Genomic DNA, 16,072 nt, shown 5'->3' with positions numbered 1-16,072 from the left:
TCAAATTTTCTAGCAACTCATGGGATTTCGCATCTCACAACTCCACCTCACACACTTGAGCACAATGGACTAGCTGAGCGACGCCACCGACATATAGTCAAAACTCGCTTAGCTCTATTGTCACATGCTTCAATGTGTCGGTCATATTGGACCTATGCATTTCCAGCTGCAGTATACTTAATTAACCGCATGCCCACACCAGTTCTTCATCTCATATCGCCATTTCAAAAGCTGTTTTCTCACAGTCCCAACTTTGAAAAATTAAAATTCTTTGGTTGCTTGTGTTTTCCTTGGCTCAAGCCCTATGCATCTAACAAACTTGATGCTCGCTCAACATCTTGTGTGTTCTTAGGCTACTCTATTATGCAGAGTGCTTACTTATGTCTTGATTATACTAACTCCAAGATATACACTTCTCGTCATGTGTTGTTTCACGAAACTGTATTTCCTTTTAGTGTTGCAAGAAATCTTACAACAAACGGGTCAGCACAATTTGAGGAGATGCCTACTATGCCATCCACAGTAATACCTACTCAAACATATCAACCATCAGTGCCAATAACACCACTCACTACAGTCCCACAAACTGCTAATCCATTGCCTGCAACATCTCCTGCACCAACGACATCAATGGCGACTGCTGCAGAAAATTCAGAAACACAACAACCTGCAGCACAACAGCCACCACCACGCATGAGTACCAGGAACTGAAATTCTGTTCAAAAGCTCAATCTTTACGCCACTGTCCAACAGCCAATAGAGACAATACCTACATCCTTTGCACAAACTATCAAAGATCCTCAGTGGAGAGCTGCAATGCAGGCTGAGAAAGAATCTTTATTTCGAAATAAACTTATACTCTGGTCAGACCTGAAATGGCTTCTAATATTGTTGGATGCATGTTGATCTTCACAATTAAAAGACTACCAAATGGAGCGGTGGACAGATTCAAAGCGCGTTTTGTAGCTAAGGGGTTTCATCAAAGGCCGGGCATCGATATCCCTGACACTTTCAGTCTGGTTGTGAAGCCTGCCACAATTACACAATTAGACAAGTTCTCAGTGTTGCTGTCTCCCGCAAGTGGCCCCTTAGACAATTGGATGGTAACAATGCCTTCTTGCAAGGCAAGCTTGAGGATGATATGTTCATGACTCAATCACTGGGCTTCCAAGATCCATCTTATCCCACAGCAGTATGCAAACTACAAAAAGCAATATTTGGGCTCAAGCAAGCTCCTAGGACATGGTACAATGAGCTCAAGATATTCCTCATCCAATCAGGCTTCAAAAACTCCTTAGCTGATGCATCTCTCTTCATCTACAATCACAACAACATCATCCTCTACATGCTCGTCTATGTTGATGACTTGATCATCAAATGAAGCAACACTGATCTCCTAAATAAATTCATTCAATCTCTCTCTCAACTCCTTTCTCTCTTAAAGACTTTGGTGCTCTATCTTATTTTTTGGACATGGAAGTTCAACGTAACTTACAAGGCCTTTACCTAACAAACTCGCTATATTGCACATCTTCTCCACAAGACAAATATTTCGGATGCTAAGCCAATGCCCACTCCGATATGCTCCTCAACGACGCTAACACTTCAGAGTGGTGAGCCTCAACCTTCAGGAACAGAGTACTGAGCCGTTATTGGAAGTCTCCAATATTTATCACTCACAAGACCTTACATCGCCTACTCTGTCAACAAACTCTTTCAGTTCATGCATCTTCCCGGCACTGAACATTGGACAGCTGCAAAGCGTATACTACGTAACTTGGCTGGCACTACTCACAAAGGTATCTTCTTCTCATCACGAAATACACCATCTCTCCACACCTTCACAGATGCTGACTGGTCTGAGAACAGAGATGACTACACTTCAACTGGAGCTTACATTGTCTACTTCGACAAACATCCTATAGCGTGGTCATCCAAGGAACAAACAGGAGTGGCTCGATCATCTACTGAAGCAAATACCGATCGATTGCTTCAACAACTGCTGAGGTATGCTGGACGTTATCCCTACTAAGTGAACTTCGGATCAAGCTGACCTCCACTACAACCTTTTACTCGGACAACAAAGGTGCTATCTACTTAAGTGCAAATCAAGTCTTCCACTCTAGGATGAAGCACTTAGCTCTAGATTATCGCTTCGTTCATCAGCAAGTACAGTCCGGCTTGGTTCGAATTGCCCATGTCTCATCAAATGATCAGCTAGCTAACATCATGACGAAGCCTCTCTCCCGCGCTCGCTTCAACAATATTACTATCAAGATTGGACTCACCAATGGTGCTCCGTCTTGGGGACATGTTAGAATATTCCCTCAATCCCCTTAACTGATACAATATTTACTCCTTTGTAAATGCACAATATATTATTTCCTTATGCTCTTATTACGCTCATGTATATAAGTGTATTACCATCTATCAATAAGATCATCTTCCATATTCAATAAAAAGCACTGGAATCTAAGTCCTGGCAGAGTACAAGAAAGAGTAAAGGTTGATGAGAGAGAAACAAATTTGCAAAGTTCACTCTCATCCAAATATGAGTTGTCTTTGGTAGATAATCTACCGTAGGCTGTTTAATCTACGCACTACACTGAATCAAATCTCACATATAATTTTGTTAGCAAGCTGAATAAACTAAAATACGAATTCAATTAGAACTGGTGACCCACCTTAGGAAAATTCAACCCAAGTAATGGAAGAGTTGGTACGATAAAATGGACTTTTTCCTAATATACAACCAGATCTGTGAAATCATTGTACTATTCTGATATATGTTAAGCAAAATAGAATCCTAAAAAATATATTCTGTGATCAAAAATTTCTAAGAAAGTTTATTTTAGTCCTCATGTTCGTGCATGGCTCATAAACATATGGATCGGTGGTTAAAATTGTGAGGATGTGAATCCTCAACAAAAATACCTTCGAAATGGTGTATAGCCCGTATATGTGGGTTAATATATAATGTGTAAATATGTATACAGATATAGATATATATATATATATATATATATCACTACTATATAAAGGGGCTAATTTTGGAATTTCTAAGAGGTGTCACATGGACTAAAATATTCTACACCAATCAATCTGTCAGGTCATTGTGAACTGGGCTTGGAATAAAAAAGTTAAGTTACCTTCCCAGCCTGTTAAACCATTTCGCAGCTCAATCCAGAGCAGGTCTTGATCATGGCCGGCTCAACACTGTTAAGGGCCCTAGGGCGAAAAAAAAAATTTTTACCCTCTAAAATTATACGTAGATAATGTTTAAAATGTTTTTAAAATTTAATCAATAATATTTTGTAATGAAAATAAAACTATATATATATCAAATAATTTGGGCCCTTTTTAATTTTATTATTATATTTATAATTTTTTTTATATAAAATATAGATTTTTAAAAAAATTGGAACCCCTTAATTAGTATTATACGGGGGGACACGGGCTTGGGCCCGGGGCGGTCGCACCGCTTGTCCCCCCCTAATAAGCCGGCCCTGGTCTTGATACGGGTCATGTTATATCGTCGTCTCGATCCAGTTTCTCTTAAAAAAAAATCACTCATCCTCCCTAACCCTAATCGTCGTATCGATTCTCTTCCTCTCCTCCAACTCCTCCCGCATAACGCCTCCGATGAGAGTGCTGATACTTCAATTTTCTCCCATAAATCCTCCATTCAAGATCCCCACGGACCCTCCACATTCCCCCTCCGGCTCAATGATATCTAGATCCCTATTTATACCCTTATCACTCTTCCCTCAGATCGTAAAATCCATACCCTTATCATGGCAAAAACATATTTGCCTTTGTTTGAATCAGCTCTAGGACGTCGTCAACGTTTATACGAGTGGGCTTGACATCGATCAAAGCAGTACAATCATGTTTGGCAGACAATGAAGGTTTTGGATGGAGTCCACACGCGGTCTCGGATCCATTTCGTCTCGGATCCATTTGGTGATGCTTTCCAATGGCTGGAGATGTAGGAGAAACTAACGACAGATTCTTCAAGGTAAGGCCTGATTTCGTAAATATTTGGTAGGAGATCCATAGACACCGTCAAAATCTCAAAATATTGGACTTTTTTTAAATGTTAATTTTAGGACTTAGTCAGGTGAAGCAGCAGTGGATCAGGAGGCTAAGATAGTTGTGCCTCCAAGGAAGGAGCCTGAGGTAGAGAAGAAAACAAAACCGGAGCATGAGCATGAGTCAGAGTTTGGAGAAGAAAAAGAGAGTAAGGAGAGGAAGGAGAAAGCGTCAAAGGAGATAGAGATGGGGAATGCGGCATACAAGGCTATAGTTTTATGTGATTTGCTTGGTAAGTGGTTAAGTCTAAATGTGATCATGTTTGATTGCTGTGAAGAAAGCTTAGTGTTCTCTCTTTGACTCATCCCTCCATCTGTGCCTTTTTGGTCTTGCAAAGGTTTTTCTCACACATTTTCAATTATCAAAATTGATTTTTTTTTGTCTTCCAGCTGTCTCATTAAAAGGTCAAGTCTGATACAAAAACTCACAGTTGCTGGTATCATTGGCAACTTCATTCAGATTTGACAAAGGGTTAACATAGAAGCTACAATATAATTGGTTAATGCTACGTGAAGCTATAACAAAAACACTCAGATCATGATCATGTTCTGTACATATTAGAAACTATCAGTAGCTACCACTTCAAAGCAACTTTTGTTGCTTACAAGCAGTATTCTGGGAACAAAATGGATAAGGTTAATGAGATCTTAAGTTTGGCTTACATAGATGTTTTTTTTATCATGAAATGCTTCATGTTGTTGTTATATTATAGATTTTGGCTTCTCATTTGATGTATCAAAAACTCGATGTTCCAATTCCACTTTGAAAAAAGTTATGAAAATAAACAATAATCAAAGTTTTATTGATTTCAAATGTTATGATGTATTCTTTACGTAACTTTTGCTTAAGGTATAATTTGAGATACTGTAACTTTGTCTATTGTGTCACTATCACATACCAAAACATCATTTACAAATTACAACTAAATTCCCGCGCTTGCGCGGAGCCAACATCCCAGTATATATAATGTTATCAACTATTTTCATATGAATTTAAAGAAGAATTGCTTAATGTCTTTTTTCATAACGAAAAGGAATCGAACCAGTCTTTGTACCTTTAAAGTTTAAACTCGAACCAAACCTATTTATTGTCTCTAGTTAATTGTCCTTTTTCAAATTATACTTTTAGTAGTTTATAGATAACTTCTCTTCTATCAGAATATTTCTTGTCGTCATTGAGTTCCTAATATTTGTGTTTCTTTCATTGGCGTTTTCTACGAGCGGTTGTTTTGACCAGAGAATAACCAATCAATACAAAGTAATAAAATTCGAATCAGACCAAACTGAAGTTTAGAGTTGAAGAACGAACAAAACAATGGGAGAAAAGGAAGACAAGAAAGACAAGAAAGAGAAAGGCGAGGAAATCATCACCGCCGTTTACAAGGTTCACCTTCACTGCCGGAAATGTGCATGCGACATCAAAAAGCCTCTCCTTCGTTTTCAAGGTTAGGCCTCATTGTTTAAGTTTATGTCCCACAAGCCACAAGTTTACAAGTTAATAGCATATAACTACAAAGTAGTAGTTCAACTCGTTTAAAGAAAGAAGCAAAAGATGCTTATTATAGTCTCTCTTCCTGAGGTATATTAACTTTGAGCCTTGGATGTGTAGTATATATCTTGATTTAATTTCATTTGATTTCTCCTTCATGTTCGACAGTATTTTTTCCTTAAAAATGTTTTTAATTATGGTCTCCAGTCCAAACTGTTTTAGACATAATTTGCATGGCGGTTTGATGTTATGGTACATACAAATTATCCATAGGCAAATTAGACCTAACAAAGCTTGATACAAATTTTCGTCCATCAATCAAACCAACAAGAAATTATATTGGGTACGACCATTAGACTATCACATTTTGGTTATCCTTCAGACTAATTCGTTTATTTAATCACAATCGCTGTGTTTTAAAAATAATTTATATAGTATTTTGGTTAATAACATTATTTTAGGGGTTCATGGAGTGGATGTTGATTTGGAGAAGAACGAAATCAAAGTAAAAGGGAAAATAGAAGTGGTGAAGATTCACAAGCAAATCGAGAAATGGAGCAAGAAAAAAGTTGAACTGATCTCTCCTAAATCCTCTGAGGTTAAGAAAACCAGCACAACAACTACAACTACTTCTGTGGTAGAGAAGAAAACCACCGAGGTCAAAAAGGTAAGTTTGTTTGCATCTATCTTATATATTAAAACAGAAGTCACAATGTGTGATTTTTTAAAAAAATGGATATAATGGACATAATGGATCTATTCCTAAAAACTCATGTTACATTTAATCTCTAATCTTATCATTTAAATTTTGGGCCTACGAGAAATTTTTATTGGGCTATCAATAATTGAATTTAAACAATAGATGATTCATTATATTTATAGATAGTATAAATTAAATAGATATAATTTAATGTTGTAATACTATACCTCCATATGTTAATTATTTAAATATTTGTCGATGTTAACTTTTAAAATTATAAATATTTTTTTAAAATAACAAAAATCATATTATCTAACAATGATTAATCTTTACTACCTTAAACCAATGAAAACAAATTAACTATATAGTTTATTTTAAAAATTAAACAAAAACTAAATGTTTAATTATTTACTCGATAATATAAATCTACGAAGCAAAAAGTTTAATTTTTTAAAAACTTTCTAAATTTGTGAAATGTTACAATACTTTTTGAATATGACAATAAAATAATATTTTACTAATCTATATATATATAGTTACGATTTTAATAATGAAATAATAATCCGAAAATATATATATAGAAGAAGATACAAATACATGTGAAAGTTTGAAATAATTTATTCAATGAAAAATATACCGTATACTTATTATGTTTTAAAAATTGATAGACACATATATATTATAATATATACCAATTTAGAATTGAAAACAAAATGTTTATATAAAAATAAATGAAAAAAAAAACTCGCGCGGTTGCACGGATCGAGATCTAGTTCTAACTAAAATTGAAATACAAAACATTACTTACCTAATTTTAAGTGATTTTTTACATCTTTTTCATTCCATTTTAAACTAATTTTAACTACTTCATTTATTGTCTTTTCCAAATAATTCAACTTCATTTATCACAAAAGTCAAAATAGAACTTACCTATTTTAAAAAAAAAATTATTACATCTCTTACAATATTTTTTCACTCTTACTAATAACTTCATTAATTGTAAGCATTGCTAGATTTTGACCGGCGTGCCCGCGCGGATGTATTTTTTAAAAAAAATACGATGCTATTTATTTGTATGTCATTATTTAGGGTTATGCAAAAAACTCGAATTCGAAGAATCGAACCAATCCCAATCCGAACCGAAATTGATTAAATATCTGAATTATTCAAAATTTTGGTATTTGAAGAACTGAAACCTAATCCGATCCGAACCGAAATATTTTGGGTATCCAAAATAGATTTATATACTTATATATATTAATTTTTGTAGATTTAATATATATATAAAAACATCCAGAATATATATGATCTTTTAAGTTCGTTTAAATACTTGAAAATATATACAAATAATCAAACGTAAATATCTAAAATAGTTAAAATATACTCAAAACTCCAAAAATACTTAAATAATTATTAATTTTCTATCCAAATATTTAAACCAAACCAATTTATATGTTAAGTTAGGTACTCTGACATATGATATTCAAATTTATATGTAATATATTCTATTGTTTATAGATTTTTTAAAAACTAAAGCATATAATAAATTTTAAATTTTTTAAAATAATTTAAATTGGTAATCTGAACCGAATCCTCAAAGATCTGAACCGAACACGAAATCCCAAACAGACCCAAAAACGAACCCGAACGCCCACCCCTAATCACTATTATATATCCTATATGTGTCATCATAGGTTACAAAAATGTGTGTTATCATATAATTAATTGTATTTTATATGTACCATCAAATAAATTTTCTTATAATTAATAATATTTTATATGTACAATCATATAAATAATCACATTTATTATATTTTTAAATTTCAATGTGAAATATAAAAACCATAATTTAAGTTGGTGTTTGAAATTGGTCTTTGTATTGTATTTTTCTTATATATATTGAAAGCATTTTTATAATGGTTATTGGAAAATATGTTAGTAAAAATCAAATTTTGAATATATGTATATTTTTGAATGAATTTTTGATATAAATTAATTTTAAATTTTTATTTTTATTTGAATATTTATATCAAGTAACATAAACTCATTACTTTTTAATATAATGTAATGGACTTTCAATTTTTTTAATAGCATAAGCCCAAAAAAAACAAATTTCTAACTTACTGCTATCTAAATTTCCAAACAGCACTATTTTTTTTAAACTGTTATCTATGTTGTCAAACAAAAACTTAAAGTATTTTTACTTTAATAAGATAGATAATAATTCGAGATCATTTATTTGACGCATTAACTATAATAACTTTACACGTTCAAATGGAACTGTTTCACTTATGACAAGAATTCAAATGGATTAACAAATAATTTTATTTTTTTATTTACAGAATCAGTTAGACATGGACATCTAGATATCCGTTCATGTACGGATCGGTTTTTTGGGAATCAGATTTTTTTTGTTTTAAAATTAAACTCTGTTCGGATATTATAAATTTTTGGACGGATTTGAATCGGATCCTTCCGGGTCTGTGTTGGTTCGTAGAAACATAAAAATATCAAAATAACCTATATATTTAGTAATTTAAGTATGTTTATATATTTAAAAATGTCATTAAACAATTCATTACAATATTTACCCCTATTCATGTCAGCATGTGAATGGAATTTATGAGAGTTTTCTTACAATTGTCCACAGGATGTTATTCGCGAGACAGTACTAAAGGTACACATTCATTGCGCCAAGTGTGACCAAGATCTTCAGAACAAACTCTTGAAGCACAAAGGTAAGTTTAATAGGATTTGAGTATGTTTCAGATGAAGGGAAGAGCATATATAACATTCAAATTCAAACGATCCAGATTAGTTTGTATATTGATTAGTCTGGATGTTCGATTCTAACTTGAATATTTGGCAGCTATTCACATTGTGAAAACTGATACAAAGGCTCAAACTCTAACGGTACAAGGGACGATAGAATCTGCAAAACTTTTAACTTATATAAGGAAGAAAGTTCACAAACATGCAGAGATAGTAAGCTCAAAGACAGAAGAAGAAAAGAAAAAGGAAGAAGAGGAAAAGAAAAAGAAGAAGGAAGAAGAGGAAAAGAAGAAAAAGGAAGAAGAGGAGAAAAAGAAGAAAGCAGAGGTCAAAGTAGAAGTTACCAAAACGACTACTCAAATTGTGGAGTTCAAAGAGAAAGAGAAAGTGAAAGTTGAGGCCCAGAAAGATAAAGATGGAAACATACCTTACTTCGTCCATTACGTCTACGCTCCACAGTTGTTCAGTGATGAAAACCCTAATGCTTGTTGCATTGTCTAGTTACATTGTTAAATGTTCGTAATGTCGTTGAGAAATTATACAATAAACCCTCAAGTAAAATATAATGATACAAATCAGAATGATGTGCAGACATGCTGCTGTATTAATTTGTATATATTAGAAACGAATCAGTCATAGAAGTGAAAATTTATTTTGGTATTGGATCACTACAAAAGCTATTAGCACAGTTTGGAATAATTCATAATACATTAAAGTTTCATTTTTTAGTATTATAGCAAATGTGACTTGAAAACACTGGTGATGAGTAGTAGAGCACTTGGTCACGTTTTTTATTTTTTTTTGTTTAAACTTGGTCACGTTTTGACGCTTGCAAAAGTGATTCCGCCATTTTTACATTAACAATATTAATCAAAATTGCAGGTCTTCTCTTAAGATTTGAGGGAAGATTTGTGAGAATGTGTTGTCTATTTTTTATTGCTTACACCACTATATATAGTGGTTCATACAAGGTGGAGTCAAAGGGAGAATTGATTACAAAGATACTCTACCTAATGATATGGTCAAACTCATAAAAACTAAGGTTGAATGGGTCTTCCATGTGGCTGGATGTAAACCCCCAATGGACTCTAGTCTTGAACTTGTATGGTCTAGGTTATAGACCATCCACTTCCTGATTCATAACACTCCCCCTTGGATGCCATAACCATATAGGGTTTGTAACATGCTAATGTTGCCTCATTAAAACCTCTCCCGGAAAACCCAAAACCCAATGTGGTAAAAGGAAAACCAGAGAAAGGAAAAAGAGTACAACACACATTATTCCTCCTGATTTGGACATCACTAAAGGTCCTTGAGTCTACGCGTGCCAATCTTGTTGCGTGAACTTCCTGAATGTGCAAGAGGGCAATGATTTGGTGAAGAGGTCGGCTGAGTTTTCACTAGACCGGATCTGAAGGACGTTGACCTCTCTAGCTTTCTGCAACTCATGGGTAAAGAAGAACTTGGGTAGAATATGTTTGGTTCGGTCACCTTTTATATACCCGTCTTGGAGTTGAGCAATGCAAGCTGCATTATCTTCATATATGATGGTCGGACCCGTTGGGTCGCATATGGACGCATAATGTGGTCCTATACCTTTTGTTCAAAGATGAACTTCGATCTTATAGCTTATCTTTATGATAGCTTATTCATTCATACCACAGCTTGGTTGGTTCATGCTGAGAATTCGACCAACCATAAGTATTACCAAAATTTGGCTAATTTGTGGTGATGGTCTATAACCTTTTCTAAGGTTTAATGAATAACCATTTAACCTATCTTAGGCTGGTTAGTATAAAACACAAGGAATTTAAAATTCCTCTATGGACTGATTTGAATTGTTCTTATAGAACTCTTCACTTGCTTACATGTAGTAATTTAATTCAGTCCATGAACAACTTTAGAAAAATGTTGTTCAAGAGAACTTCTTTTCTCATCTTTTGATTCTGAGCTCAATACCGTTTGGTAAACCTTTTGGTACCAATAATATTATCATCATCATCCAGTGAGTCATATATAGCATACTACATCTTTTGAATTTCTTCCAGACATCATATGTAGTGAAATATGTAGTAGTATCCACCACATTGGATTATATAGACCTTTCCCGGTCTGTCTCACGATTTATCCTTCTTTCAGGATTTATATATTCACTGGGCATCATATGGCGTTTACATATTCATGGCCAATACAATACGCCTTTTATATATCACTTTAAACCCCACGTTTCTTTCATTATTCATTATGAGTACTCTTGTGTGGGTTTATGATCCTCGATACATATCTTTGTATTCATGTGCTACATACTTGCGCATTTTCTATGAATGTATGTGTCGACACACTTATATATATATATATATATATAGTTCCTTTTAGTTCCAGACATGGTATAAATCAATTTGAGATTTCATTATCTAGGACCTTAATAACCTTATAACTTGGCGTCCCAAGCTATATGGTATGGTACCTAGTTGTTCAGCTGGCCAGCCTTATATCTCAATGTCTGGAATGGTTTCCTTTAATAAAACTCAGATTTTATCTCATGCACCTTTCTTTCTTTTCGAGGTTCCTTAGAATTTATGGAACTTTATTTGGAACATTTATTTGGTCTATCTTATATAGACTTTGTAGCAACTTGGTTGTGTCTTTAAGACATCAAAACCGTGTGGTGCTAAGCTGGGATGACATAGTCATTCTTTCTCTCGGGTCAATGTGTCTGGCATTTTATTTTGCTATCATTGTAGCATATGGACGTCTATAAATTATTTTCTAGTCCGAGGATCTTTGCCAAGACATTGATGGTTGATACCAGATGGTAGATACCATTCTTTATCATTCTTTATACCAGCTTATTACTTTTCTCCTTTCATTGTTGGATATTCGGATTCATAAACCTTATGTAATCCTTGTTCCTTGGTCTATAATTAGATCACCCATTTTGGCTCAAGGTTTCTTTTAAACTTATGGAGAAAGTATATTCATAATATATATCCAACATATATTTCCAATCCTCTTTATGAGATTCTAAGATCACATGATCTTAGATGGCACATATATTTGTGGTGGATTCTTTCATAATATCTTAAGATGATATATGTCTGGACTCATGACCCGTATCAGTCTGAGGTGGGAATATCTATGATCACTTATATGGCCTGATATAATTACTATGGCCTGATGCAGGTTCATTCTTTTATAACTCATGGTGTTCCCAAGCATATGGAATTTTAGAATTTGAACCTTATAGGTAATGGTCTTTATATCAAATTCAACCAATATGTAATATGGTTGTGGACCATGTTTCACGGATTTTAGTATGGTCATGTATCATGGGATTTGTCCTCACTCCCCCTCATGAACATACTCAAATTCGTGGTGCTTGGGACAATAAATTCCCTTGTGCATAGATATATTGCACACACGTGAGATCTTATGGGATAACATTTGTGCCCTTTTAAATATTTGCATCATAATCCGAATGGCTGGTAATGTCATCTAAGTGATAAATTTCGTGGGTTAATCAAACATGATTGCCCTGGCTATTTGCCTAATATCATATTGATCACTAGATCAATAGAGAATGTAGTCTCGACCACTTAGGCGATTTTAATTTAGGTACTCTTATTCCCTTTTGTCCATTGTTGGAAACCATTTTTCTTCTTAATTCAATGGACCTTATAGGGTGAATATAATGCCATTTAGGCAAAGCCTTGGTCGAGCTTCTTTTCCTTTCTTTCAAGGAATGTCCAGTTGAGTTCAAGAGTATTTTATAACTGAGCCTGGATGGCAGAGCATGTCGTGCCATTTGTCAAAGGCTTCTTTGAACTCTTTGGAAAAGTGAGTTGGGGTATTAATCCTCAATCATATTTATCTTGGCACAATAAAGGCATATAGATATAGTTTCTTATCAAACAACAGTTTGAATAAGATAATGATGAACTCAAAGTAATTCATTTTATTAATGAAGTCGTGTATAAAGCAAAGTATCAAAGCAATTCATGAAACATAAACTCAGGAAACATGAAAATGAGAATGTCAAAAGACAATTATATAATATGGCCTTCACAATGCATGTGTTGCCATATGGCGCTCAACTTCAGCTTCATCAGCTATAGGAGGCCTCATCTCATTATTCTTTAGCTCAATGTATCTTTTCTGAAGCTTGTCAAATCTGTTGATGGTATCTTTGATTTTCTGCTTTCTTTGTTCAGAAGCCAAAAGATATGACAAAAGGTCATTATAAGTGGTGAACTTCTTAGCCGTGTGTAGCAACAGCACATCCTTTGGATGGAATGTGGAGTAGGTCTTATATAATAAAGAATAATGTGTTATCCTTTCACCACATAGTTCAAGACTATAAGCAATATCCATCAGAGCAGAATTATATTTGTCCACGGATTCAAAATCCTGGAATCTGAGGATCTCCCATTCATGGTTGGCCTTTTGCCACGATACCGGTTTGAACCTTTTCCTTAACTGTAACCAAAGGTCACAAGGATCCTCAACATGGAGATACAGGTCTCTTAATTCCTCAGTGAGATGATAACGAATAATCGTTATAGCTCTATGCCTTTCACTGTCAATGATATCATTGTACTCATTGATGCATTGTCCGAGTCCTCTGGATCTCAGGGCAACAAGAGTATTCTTTACCCATTCTAGGTAATTATCTCCAGAGAGATTTAGGGCAGAGTAATCTGAGGGTTCAAATCTCGACATCTGAATATTTAACGAGTAATTCAAGCACTCAGAATTCTATGTAAGCAATAGAATAAATCAATGTATATGATTTCAATAAGGCTTTCCCCCAAATCATATAATCTATTTGCTTAAGCAATCTTAGTATGAGAATGATCAATTGATCATTGCATCTAGTAATCCTTTTAATTATAATTCAAATTGGATTGATTATATATATATATATAGGGTATTAAGGCCCTTTAGAATTTGAATAAGGATCAATCATCATTTTATTAAATGAGATCAAGCAAGATGGATGAAATCAAGCAAATGCATGGATCAAGAAATAGCTGAATGCATGTTCAGAACTAAGCATTGGACTTAAACAATCTATATGTGATTCCTAATGCATGAGGATATTTGGTTTTCAAAGATCATAAAGCAAAAACCGATTCCTTCCCCCTTTTACAGGGTAAACCAAGACAAGAAAATTTTATAATTTTCAGGATATGTCTAGAACAAATTCAATTAGATTTTCAATCAATCGGTTTCAAAGCTGGTTTATGTTTTCAAATTAAACAAACATGCTTAACTTTAAAAATAACCGATTTAATCTAATTAGATGCAAGCAATATGAACCAATTTAGATTTTATTTTAAATGCCCCATGATTAGAATGATCTATTATATGTATGCATGCTCAGTTTTAATAAAACTATATGACAAGCGGATGCATGGAAATGATCAGTTCATGATATGTGTATGATCTAACAATTTACTAATCCATGTTTGATCTAATAGATGCTATCAGGTATGTATATATGATCAGTATATAATTCAATCATCACAAAATCAGTTTTCAAGGTTGGTTTTTAGATCAAGATAAATTTATATCATTTGTTCAAACTATAATGAACCGATTTCAAGGCCGGTTTAGATTTAGATAAATTTTGACAAACAACTATGTGATCAAATGATTTCAACTTAGTATTTATTTTAGCCTATGTCATAACTATTTAAATCAAGACTATATGTTATAATATTTTGATAAATACTACCTAGTCAAAGATATGCATTTAAAACAATCATAAAAGTTTTAAATTTTGATCAGTTACAATATAAAACATCAATGGTCAAAGATATGCATTGATTAGGATTTAAGTTTTGATATCTTTGGGTTTGACTGAAAGATTGTGGCTGAAAAGATTGTGGCCGGAAAAGGTCATGGCCGGAAAAAAATCATGGCCGGATTTGGATTTAGGGGTTCAGCCGATTATTGCTTAGAGTTTAGGGGATTGATAAAAATCAAGCAAAAAGGATTTAGGGAATTGATATGTATAATGGCCATCAAGATACATATCCGGTTATAAAACAAACAAGGGGATTTGAGATTTTGATGTGGATAAGGGCCGATTTGGATCGGTACGCACATCGAATGGGATTAAGATTTTGATGGCCAGCTTATTCATCCGGCTATACAGCCGGTAATACGGCCAAACAAAGATTATGTGTTTCAATCCTTTAGTCAATCCGGATTTAAGGCCGGATCAAAATAGGAGAAAGGGGAACCGATTTTAAGGCTTGCTAGCTAAAAGGGGTTTATGATTTTCTCTAATATCTTTTATAATTTCAAATAGTTCTTAGAAACAAGATTCATATAGATCTTAGATTATTAATAAGTTTTATAAGTTTTTTTAGAGATTCTTAGATCTTTAGAGATTCAAATAATTTTAGAATCAAGATTCATATAGATCTTAGATTCAAGATTAACATTTGTGATAATTTTAGATCTATAGATTTTTATAAGTTTTATGATTCAAATAGATCTAATAATCAGGATTCAGATATGTGGTGTTCTTAGATTTTATGGATAGATTAGTTTACCTTTTAGAAAACACCAAATTGATCTGAATGGACCACCGTGAGAGAGAGCTGATCCGCGAATGAGCTGGTTGAGAGAGAGGTGGAGGAGCTGGCCGGAAAACCGTGAGAGGGATAGACTTGGCCGGCGAAGCAAGGCTGAAGGCCGGAAAAGATGGCCAGAAAAGAGATGATCGCCGGCGGATGGGATTGCTCAGGTGGAGAGAATCTCGTGCTGATAACGTGTTAAGATTTGAGAGAAGATTTGTGAGAATGTGTTGTCTATTTCTTATTGCTTACACCACTATATATAGTGGTTCATACAAGGTGGAGTCAAAGGGAGAATTGATTACAAAGATACTTTACATAATGACATGGTCAAACTCATAAAGACTAAGGTTGAATGGGTTTTCTATGTGGATGGATGTAAACCCCCAATGGACTCTATTCTTGAACTTGTATGGTCTAGATTATGGACCAT

The 16,072-nt window shown here is 33.9% G+C and overlaps 1 protein-coding gene across 1 annotated transcript; it reads left to right on the top strand.

Annotated features, from left to right (window-relative positions):
• Nucleotides 1-3,359: 3,359 nt before the first annotated feature.
• On the top strand, nucleotides 3,360-10,218 carry LOC106435526 (heavy metal-associated isoprenylated plant protein 4). The gene is made up of 4 exons (XM_013876423.3): nucleotides 3,360-5,536; nucleotides 6,042-6,247; nucleotides 8,931-9,018; nucleotides 9,150-10,218. The coding sequence occupies exons 1-4, from the start codon at nucleotides 5,407-5,409 to the stop codon at nucleotides 9,551-9,553; spliced, it is 828 nt and encodes a 275-aa protein (XP_013731877.1). The 5' UTR covers nucleotides 3,360-5,406; the 3' UTR covers nucleotides 9,554-10,218.
• The last annotated feature ends 5,854 nt before the right edge of the window (nucleotides 10,219-16,072 follow it).

The sequence above is a fragment of the Brassica napus genome, chromosome C7 (assembly GCF_020379485.1).
Source record: "Brassica napus cultivar Da-Ae chromosome C7, Da-Ae, whole genome shotgun sequence".
In the NCBI taxonomy this organism is placed as follows: Eukaryota; Viridiplantae; Streptophyta; class Magnoliopsida; order Brassicales; family Brassicaceae; genus Brassica; species Brassica napus.
The sequence above is the reverse complement of the archived record's forward strand: the minus strand, read 5'-3'. Positions and strand labels throughout refer to the sequence as shown.

Excerpts from the sequence above, each read along its gene's own strand:
- LOC106435526 (XM_013876423.3), top strand. The coding sequence starts at position 5,407 with ATGGGAGAAAAGGAAGACAAGAAAGACAAGAAAGAGAAAGGCGAGGAA. Across the intron at positions 5,537-6,041 it reads GCCTCTCCTTCGTTTTCAAG|GGGTTCATGGAGTGGATGTT; the intron begins GTTAGGCCTCAT and ends ACATTATTTTAG. Across the intron at positions 9,019-9,149 it reads CAAACTCTTGAAGCACAAAG|CTATTCACATTGTGAAAACT; the intron begins GTAAGTTTAATA and ends AATATTTGGCAG.